This window comes from Nanorana parkeri, unplaced genomic scaffold, assembly GCF_000935625.1.
Source record: "Nanorana parkeri isolate BGI_ZX_2015 unplaced genomic scaffold, ASM93562v1 scaffold60, whole genome shotgun sequence".
Lineage (NCBI taxonomy): Eukaryota > Metazoa > Chordata > Amphibia > Anura > Dicroglossidae > Nanorana > Nanorana parkeri.
The window spans coordinates 747,040-757,545 of NW_017306328.1; the positions used below are offsets into that span (position 1 = coordinate 747,040).

Consider the following 10,506-nt stretch of genomic DNA (forward strand, 5'->3'; position numbering starts at 1 on the left):
TCTGCCTCTAGATAGGCAGTCACGCAGCTGGGCGGATCCTGGCACAATTGTCGGGATCCGCTTCAGCTGCGGCGTCTCAGTATACCTAGGGTGACGGGAGGGAACCAGTTTGTGTCCTCCCGTTACCCTAAGGAGAACTGTGGGGAAAAGACTTAACCCCATAGTTCTCTTTTAATAGCCCTCAGTATCAGCACAAAGCTTCGCAGGAAGCAGTGGCCACCACTAAACACAAATGACTGCTAAGTCTCTCCAGGGTGTTCTGTAGGTGGGCTTCAAGTGAACCTGGATAGGTGGGCTTCTAGTGAGCCTGGATAGGTGGGCTTCAAGTGAGCCTGCATAGTAGCCTTGTCTCTATGCAAAATTTTGCGCTGATACCGACAGCAGCAGCAGCTTGCATAGAGGCTTTGCAGAGAACAGTGACATAGCAATGGAGGTGGGGCCATCAGTTAATAAGATCCAAAATTTCTGGAAGTGTTGGATACCTATTACATTTCCAAGGGTTGTAATTTAAAAAAGCTAAGTAAAAAAAAAAAAGAAAAAAAATCTACACAATAATTTATTATTTTTGCTTTATTAAAAAGTGTTGTGAAGCAGTTTTGCCAGTAGCAACTATTTACTCTCCTTAAAAAAGTGTAGGAAGCTAAAAGCAATGAAATCCAAAAATAGGTGAATGGATGGTATGGCAAGATTCATACATTTTTTCCATTGCTTTTCATTGGTTTATTGTTAGGTTTGAAGGCGAGTTGGACACATATCACCTTATATTCTCTCAAGCAAAGAGAGCTAGACTTGTCACATGCAAGGGGAGAAGTTTTTAGGCCCCATTAACAGCGACTCCATTTTCAACGGATGCCAACAGAAGGTAACCCAACAAATGTATGGGTGTGAGTGGGACCAGTTCACACTGCTGAGTTGCAGTACACTGAAAGAAATGCTGTACACTACTTTCAACGCAACGTAATGCAATGCATCAACAACGAATATCAATGCAATGGAACAGAACGCCAGTTAAAAAACAAAAAAATACATAGAAGTTTGTACACTCAGGACATGTTAAATAAAATAAAAAATGACCAAAAAAAACCAAAAACACAACAAAAAAGAATGGAATGCAATGGCAGTCAACAGAGGTTAAAATTGCCTGTCAACAGGTCTCTGTTGACTTATGTGATCGGTCCAATTTTGGTGTGAAAGGGCCCTATAGAGGCAGAAAGGGAGCAAAATAACAAAAATTGAAGGGCTGATATGGCAGATCTGTTCCTGAAAATGCTAGTTTCCTGGCTGTCATGGCAACTGATTTCAATACATTGAGTCTCTGGCCTGGAAAAAGTTTCAAGATCAGAATTTGGGACTTCTTTCTAACTCCACTGGCTGTATACTTGTTCCAGGCCAATGGCTGATACTGAAGCCAGAGAACCAGCCCACTAGAATTTACATCAGCAACGGCAGCTCATACATTTCCCTCAAAGTGTTTCCTTTAATTCCACTAGGGGGAACTGACTTGGAAGCATTTGGGACAAATCTCAGTATTCATACAGCAGGGCAATCATAGAGAACACAAAATTAAATTTATATTTAACATTTCAGGCAATTATCTACAGACACATTTCAGCCATTCCCCAGAAATCCAGACTAGAAACCTCATACATCATTTAAATAGTTGCCTGGGGCAAGCTGTCTGCAGGGTTAGATTTGTGCCATCAAACTATGAGCCATTAATCTGGAAGAGAAGGCTGCGTTATTAGTCTGGGGAAAATATACAGGTGCTAATTAAAGTTTCTGCTGTCATTTACTAAGATGGGGGCCTTATTTCATTGGGGGCACCTCCTACAGCATAGTGCACAAGAAGACCATGCAAGTCATTGGCCGACTGTACCCAAGTGATGTTTTCAGAATACCTCAAGAAATACTGAAGCAGCTGCAGGTCTATTACCAGTGAATTATGCCATACCGTAAAATCAATTATTTAATTCCCCTGGATTTATATATCTCATTAGAAGAAATGACATCCAGCAAGGCAAAAGTCTTGGTGTAAAGGAGCCACTTACTATAAAATGACAGTATACGGCGAATAGAAGGCTTGCACTCCCTCCAAGAATTCGTTTACCCGGTTTTATATAATCCTTAAACATGTTAAAGCTACACTGCTGCAGAAGCCTGATGTTTAAATTAACCTATCACCAGGTAAACTAACTACACCCTGTAAAAAATGAGCACCTATACCTACACTTCCGGCGGCCTTTGTTTTCAAACTCTGCCAATTTGCTGCTTCCCAGCTGCTGTTCTTCCAAGTCAATACCTGATCCCCCCACCACATGTTGAAGTTCCTCCAGCCAACTTGTGTGCCCTGTAATGACAACCAAGCCGGCAGGAGGAAATACAGCATGTGGTGGGGGAGCAGGTATTCAACACAGTGGCAGAGGTGGGCTGCCTGGAACTTGGGTTAGTTTAGAAGTGACCCTGTGTTGACAGGCCACTGTAAACAATCATATTCCGATCTCTAAATTTCCTACTGCGTGTCTGGAATCAGGACAATAGCAAAAAGTAAAAGCAAAGACCTGATTGGATAGCACGCACAGTACCTCATGTGTCCTCTCTTCTAGTTTTCATATAAAAAGAACAATCTATCTGCACTACTGTATCCAACAAAAACCATTGGTTTGGTATACAATTATGTATCAAATATCTTAAATGGGGAGAATTATTAAGGAGAATTATGGGGTGAGTTAGAAACACTCATCCCCATAATTCAAGCTGACCTGTGACAAAGAAGCTGTCACAGGTTGGCTCTATTGATTGGGAAGTCAGCGAACACATACCGCCCATCACTGACTTCCTGATCCTCTCCCTGCAGAAAGCGGTGACTGGCAGTCAGCACTCCACACAGTGATTCCCCCTCCCCTCTCCAGGGGGCGGGCACAGCCTCTAGAGAGGCAGAGCCAGCTGTCAATCAGCCAGGGGGGTGGTTTTCAAAAGTAGCGTCCGAATCCATCCCAGCTGTGGAGCGGATCTGCGCTTTTAGCATATAGCAAGCAAAACCCTGCTATATGCTGAGATTTGGGTCACTGGAGGACATAATGTATGTCCTCCTACGGCCCTGAAGAGAACTCTGCCCAAAAAAGGTTGCCCCATAGTTCTCCTTTAAGTGAGTGCCCCTTTTGCTTGTCAATGTTTTTTTCTGAGTGATGGCAAATACAGTTATCACAAATGTAAAAATGTATGTATGTATGTGAAAGACTACATTTAGACAAAATGTTTCGCTTTTAATTTTCTGGTTATCTTCAGCATTGGATAGGGCAAGGTAGACTAAGACCTTATGTCAAACATTTATTGTTGTCTGTCACGCCGCTGCGGAGTGATGAAGTGGAGGAATTACTTCCTCTGCTTCCTTGGCAGAAAAATACATCATATATATATCTATATATAGCTATATATAGCTATATGTAGATATAGCTATATATAGCTATATATAGATATATATATACACAGTACTACTACTGTCACTAGGACCAAAATTTATGGGACATCAAACATTTTACAGATATCAGCACAACAGGAAGTAAGAGGAAATCTTCCCAATGGGTCACTTGTTCGAGAGAGGTTTACTCTGACTTTCTGTTGTGTCTATAGGACAGAAAATAAATGGGAAATTTCCCCAATGGGATGCAAACAGCAAAAAACTGAACACCTGACAGGGGTTTTAACTATTCAATACTACTCAGCACAAAAAAAAAGAGCATTTTGGCTTTAAATACACTTCAACAATATGTTTTATTTAAAGCTGAACTCCAGCCTTAGCTTCAGTCTTGCACAGTTGTACTGAAATTGCTTATTCTCTTATTTAATTTCACACTGCAAACTTCTCACAGTGTGCATTAGAAGCTTTGGCAAGTCAGAGAGAGTCTGCCTCACTTCCTGCCCGAAGAGTGTCCAGCATCATCTAGCCATTTTCTCCTCAGCCCTACTGTCTCTGGCCCATCCTTTAATTCACTGTATTTCAGTTATTTTAGTCATGGAGGCCAGGGGCGTCCCGAGGCTGGGTGACACCCGGAGCGGTAACCGAGTGTCACCCCGCCGAGACATCACTGCGCATGCGCGTAACGTCATCGCGCACGCGCGGCAGTATTCTGATACCTGCCGGCAATCATCTTAGTGATGGGCGCCGGCAAAGAGAGGAGTGGACATTCACCCGGCGGGATAAGGTATGCCGCCGGGTCCCCTCCTCTCTCCTGATACTGTCGGGCGTTCGGTCCATGACCGAGCGCCCGACTTTTCAGAGGGGGGTGACACCAAAATGACTGAGTCATTTTGGTGTCACCCCTCCAATGGTGTCATCCGGGTGCGGTCCCGCACCCCCCTTGTGACGCCACTGATGGAGGCTCAGCATCATATGTGGGTGTTACCTTGGGCAGCCTGCATGTAAATGCAACCTGACTAGGAACGCCCACTCCTCCACACTAATATCCACCTATCAAGGCATTCTTTATTTGCATAACATCTGCTAATAGCCAACACACTGCTTGGAGGGCTTTTGTTCCTCTTACTAGCAATTTTTATGAGTGCAGGGTTTTACTGGACAATGAAGGGTCATGAGTTCAGCCTTCTGCTCTCCTCGACTATTACCAAGCTACCCCGTGCCAGATTCATTGGTACATAGCACTGGCTATCTTGGTTTCATTTCCATTAAGTGCAGGTGATTAATGGATGTTATTTTTTCAGACTTTAGGTTATATTTGGCTGGATATTAATTAAATATAAAGTATAATTCTTTCTTCCTTAGGTTTCATTTTCATCCTTTACAAAATATCAGCACTAATCTTTACACTATTTCATGCTTATTTTATGAAATAAAGTGATTATAACTTTATACCAATGCAATATATGAGCAATGTTAATCTTCTTTAGGTAAGCCTATAATAAAGCTGGGCAATTCAAGTATATGATGAATACATACATAATTAAAGATTTCCTTCGCTGAAAAGCTGCATATCAGAATGATCAACAGATCCAGAGATATAGGCATCTGAACCTGAATACAAATCTTGACTTTTCCTGTAAAGGTAGAGTTTGACTCTGCCCTCAGTTAAGAATTTTTCATGTTTAAAGAAAATACATGACCTATTAAAAGACCAAGGAGAAGGATTGGAGGGCAGGAGGGTGGGACCATCTCTGGATATGCTGATTGTTTTGACATAGTTTTTTTCCTGAAGCCACCCTCTGATATCACATGCACAGTTTGAAGTGTCTAGGTTTGTGACAAGTTTACTATAATTATAGATTTACTATTACCTGTGTAATCCTTGATATCATAAAGTTTACTGACAGGGTTGTTGTTTTTAAACATATATAAGTTGAAAGGTGCTGGGTCCTTGCCAATCTTCTTCCATATCTCAATATCAGGCGTAGTCCAGCGTCCAGCCAAAATATCATAGTCCCTTCGTCCAAAGTGGACAAGTTTTGTGAGTGGATCATACAGGCCTCCGTGAAATCCTATCACCAACTGGAAGTCAGGATTAGAGTCAAAATAAATTTCTCCAAAGGCAGTATACTGGACATGTTTGAGCATGAGACCATTGCTACTGAAAACAGCAAGAGGTGTGCCATTGTTGTCTGACGCAATGCAAAACTCTGCTCCACTGCTAATCTCCATGGCAAACAGGTGTCCTTGAAGGTCATAATAAAGACAAGTTATCTCAGAGCTGGAATGGTTATATACATGGGTTATTCTTGATGGGTAATTGAGATCAGCATAAAAAAATTGAAGGTGTTTTCCAAGACTTGTTTTACTGGATATTCTACGACCAAGGCCATCATATCGGTATATTACAGTCCATCCGCTGCCTTTGCTGTAAACTCTGGTGAGAAGCCCCTTAGAGCTATATTCAAAGATCTCAGTCCCTCTCTGACGCAGGAAGCCATCTTCATCCATCCTATACTGGACATCTCCTAGTCTTGTTATCCTGTCTCTCAGATCATAACGAAGAGGAATCAATCTTATACTGTTACCTAGGTTCAACAAATGAAGATTACCATTAAGATCATAATTGTATCTCCACATAATCTTTTCATTCAAGAGAACAGTTTGAAGTTGTCCATCACCATCATATTCATATGCATATTTGGTTGTATTAGCAAAAGGTCCAATTTTAATTTCTCGTTTAGTAACTCTCCCCATGCTGTCATACTGTACAGTGAGTCTATACATTTCTGACCTCAAGACATCATACCGAACTTCCCTAACTCGACCGTGGGCATCAAAGTGCTTGGTATATGTCATTACAGCTGTGGAAATGACCTTGATGACCTCGTAATGGAGAACACCAAATTTTCCAAACTGGTCCATTTTTCCTGATATGTCATCAAATTGATATAATTCAATCGGCAATGGAGTTTCGTTGATCACACCCTGCATGCTCGTGATTCTGAAGTTGTTATCATAGCTGTAGTCAAATCTTGCATTGACCATGCCATCTTCAGTAAAGCGAAATATTTGTCGATCAATCAAGGGGCCAATCTGCCGGTAACGAAGAGTGCAAATAAATCCATCGCCTTGTAGGTTAACTGTTTTCAGTACTCCTGCAGTCTCATCATATGTAAAACTAACTCGTGTGCTGTCATAAAGAACTTCTGAGACTTTTGTTTGCCTTTTATATTTATAGAGAACACGGCGACCTGTCCCAAGGAAAGCAGTTTGTAAAAGCTGGCCTTCCTCATTGTAATCCATTATAACAGAAGCGTTACTTTCCGGGGGATTATATATGTTTCTGTAATAACCAATGGAACGAATTGTTTGCATCGTATGTCTGGCAACACTAGGCATTGTGATGGCAGATAACCGGTCCAATAAATCGTATTCAAAAATATACTGCCGTTGACTGTGAAGCAGCAACACCATAGTCTGCAGAAAAAAAAAGGAAAACCAAATAAAATATCCATGATGAATAAAATAAACATACAGAATAAATAAGTGCTGATTTTGTACAAAATACCATTAGGCTTTTCACTCGAGAAAATAATTCTCCCTTTTAATTGAATCATCCTTGACCCTACATGTTGTTTGCAATTCTCTGCTTAATTTAGTGGATGTTTTATTGTATCATTTCCTGCAATTAGTAGCAAGAGATTTATAATGTGTTGCTTGTTTTGATTGTGCCATTCTTCTGTCAAGCACAAACAGCCAAGAAGCAGATTGTCAATGGTTATGGGCAAGTCATATGTAATAACTGAGACAGAAGTGATTCTGCCGATGGTGCCAGTATTTCAACAGGATGCAGAGGGTGCTGTGACTGGTTAATTAGACCTAACTATGTTTGCATATATTTTCATAATAGGGGTTTGACTTACTAGCCATGCCTTCAATAAGTCTTTCCAGTGAGCCTGTGCTAGAAAGAGGATCTCTCACCCACAAAGTTATAATTTACTGAAGATGCTGCCTTACACATTGACAATTAGTACCATTTAAAATAATTTCACTGACTGTGTCCTCTCTCTCCCTCCTCCTGCCATAGAGCTCAGGCCATTTTCCATAATGATGTCTCTTGACCAGAAGCAGGTTGCAGCTGTTTTTTAAATCCTAAACTGCCTTTCACGCTGACAAGAGGCAGGGTCATAACTATATTCCCTCTGTTCATACAGTCATCTTTCACTTTCAAATACAGTTTTGTGACTTTCGGTGTCCTCACAGAGATACCTACTGACATGTGTTGCTGCATTTGTGTGCCATTTGGAGCAGGTCAGTTAATTTTTTTCCACCAACGGGTGTGTTTGGCATGCAAAGTTATTATAATTCTGTGCCATTTGCCCAGCATGGGGAATTATGTTAAGTTGTGACAGATTGCAGGGTTTTGGAACCACAAAGATGGATATTGCGTATGTTAATGGTTGTAGATATAGACTAGGAAAGCTGGTTACACAAAGCACCCTGTACAGCTAAAGCAATCTTTTATATTTTGCAATACTTTATGTTATTTTCTGCATTTAAAAAAAAGATACGGTTTGCTGTTTACTCTGTTGCCACTTCAATAGTGATATTCCCTAAATGGCTTTGCAAAAGTCTATTTAAAGTCAAATACTATTAGCATGGCAAATGGGGATACTTAATTTCATTTTTTCTACTTAGTCTGGCATATTTTTTGTTGCTGTGCTACATAAAGGAAGCCCTTCAAGAACAAGGCTGTATAATTTTGATATATAAAACAAGAACAATGTAAAATTGCTTTGGGTGTTCTACAATCACAGCATAAAGTATGCATGAAGTAAAAGTTTAATAATATGGATATTCATACTCACACATACATTACGCACGTTTTTATTTTATTTAACTGGGGGGAAAAAAAACAACAGCAGACGGACACGGTCACCCCCGCTTTGTTTATTCTAGTCTTAACATATAAGGAAGGAAGCAGCAATTCCACCACTCTTGATGATTTCTAAGTCATTGCTGATGGTGTGTTTAATAATTTAAAAAGCTGTAATTAAAAGTCTCTAACTAGCACTCTGAGTAGGAGAAGAAACAAGATTAACCAAAGCAGTATTGATTAACCAGGAAAATGGCCGCTTATGTGCATAGTCTGGAAACAAAGGCGTTATATATAATAAAAAAAATTATGTGACAATAATGTCTGTGTTGTACATGGTGCAGTAACACAGAGCAACCAGTCAGGGCAGCAATGCACAGTTCGGGCTTGTTTACATCTGAGCACTTTTGTGTTTTACTGCATTATTTTGTGCATCATTATAGGCAATGCTACAGTTGAGCATATCCCTAAAGTCTTGCATGAGGCTGTCTGAGTGTGTTTTAAAGAGTGCAGTGATTGCCCTTGGAAAACCTCACCAGTGCACCAAAATGTCACTTTAATAATCATGGTTCATTAGCATTTTTTTTAACCCAGAAGTCTGAATGAAGCCCAAATGTAAATTTTAGGAAATCTGTTGCAAAATTGACTGCTATGACTTTTTAGTTATCCAGAACCCACCTTTTCCAGGTATGTGTAGCTCCACATCTTTCCATCTGCAAATGACCTTGATACAATCCTACCCTGTCCATCATATTCTACTCTTTCACTGGTTGCCCCACGCTGAATGCTTGCAATCTGTCCAGTTGATGAGTAGGTGACATTGACAGCCATGAAGTTGGTTCCGGGGAGCCACAGCGTGGGATGGCCAGCGCTATCATAGGTTATCTTCAAGGTGAATTTTCGATGGTCATCATAGATCTTTTCTGTCTTCATGGTTCGATCATAGTCAACTGAGAGAAGGTTTCTGCCATTTACCTTTTATAAAGCAAACAAGAAGGTTCAATAAATCAAAATGCTGAGGAACCAGGCCTTTATTACTTCACAAACTACCAGCTTTTTGTTTAGACACCATTAAAGATGATTGATTTTTTTTGCCAGTAAATTAATTTAGCAACTACTTGGTATAAGTGTAAAGCATTAGACTAACTGCTGTTTTAAAAGGTTTCATTAAACACAGAGACAGCCTGGCATTTATTCAACCTCTTTTAAATTGAGGTCTTTGGATTGTAGTCATCTGTTAAAAAAGACTAACGTGTATTAATTGAAAAGTTTCATAAGGACGTGTCTCTTGTACATAGGTATTGAAGGGAGCTTGTTCACTGGCAGTCAGAATGCTCATCACCAACCTAGCTAGGCAAAAGCACCCAAATAACTAGAAGCTGCTGCAGCTGTGTGCATCAAACTTTATTGTCAGCAATGACAGCAGACAGAGACAAACTATCTTATACCCTAGAACAGTGTAGAATGAAAAATAACTTGTCACATTTTATTGATGCTGTGATATTACTCAAATATTGTGATTTACAATTAAATGCATAAGCAATTTGTTTTTCTTTGAAAAGCACTCTAAACATATAAGGCGTAGGTTTATTTGTCATTTTTTTCTGCAGGAGAAGAGTTTTAATGGCTATATTCATTTTTCAAGGTCAAAAGAGTCATAAAGCATATTATAATTGCAATCATTCACTTGTCAAAAAACAGTGCAACAGTTTTTTGTTTTACAGTATCTAAATTGCCATAAAAGCTGTTTATATTTTATTTTTTTCTGCTTGGGTGGATTGTTTGGCATAATATTTTCAGAGTTCAGCTATTTTATGTATGAGGCTTGCAAACAAACAAGTGTCACACTGCAGCAGCCCTAACAAATCTAGGTTAACTAAAAGTAAATGGACCGACAGTCCATTATTTAATCTGGAATCTCTAAAAGTAGATGAATTCCCTCTATGTCACTCTAACCCTTAATTTCTCCTTTCTTTAAATAATAACAATTCAAAATAACAAATTATATTTATTTGTAATGTAATAATAATACTAACAATAGCCAGTAACAGAAAAATCATGATTACTGATGACCTGGGTTGATGTTTGGTAATGTAGGCATTGCCAATAACTATATTAATAAGAATGATAACCTTGATTTTTATATTCCTTGTGCTACATGCAAGCAAATTAGAAATTATATATATATATATATATATATACACAGTTT

General features: G+C 39.6%; 1 protein-coding gene across 1 annotated transcript in view; it reads right to left on the reverse strand.

Moving 5' to 3' along the window:
- The window catches only part of TENM3 (teneurin transmembrane protein 3), a 988,875-nt gene that overhangs the window by 12,919 nt on the left and 965,450 nt on the right, over positions 1-10,506 (reverse strand). Inside the window, exons 27-28 of the mRNA XM_018576225.1 lie at positions 8,976-9,272; positions 5,290-6,898 (exon numbers count right to left, since the gene is read on the reverse strand). Of these exons, the coding sequence (XP_018431727.1) occupies positions 5,290-6,898; positions 8,976-9,272 (1,906 nt within the window). The remainder of the gene's footprint in view (positions 1-5,289; positions 6,899-8,975; positions 9,273-10,506) is intronic.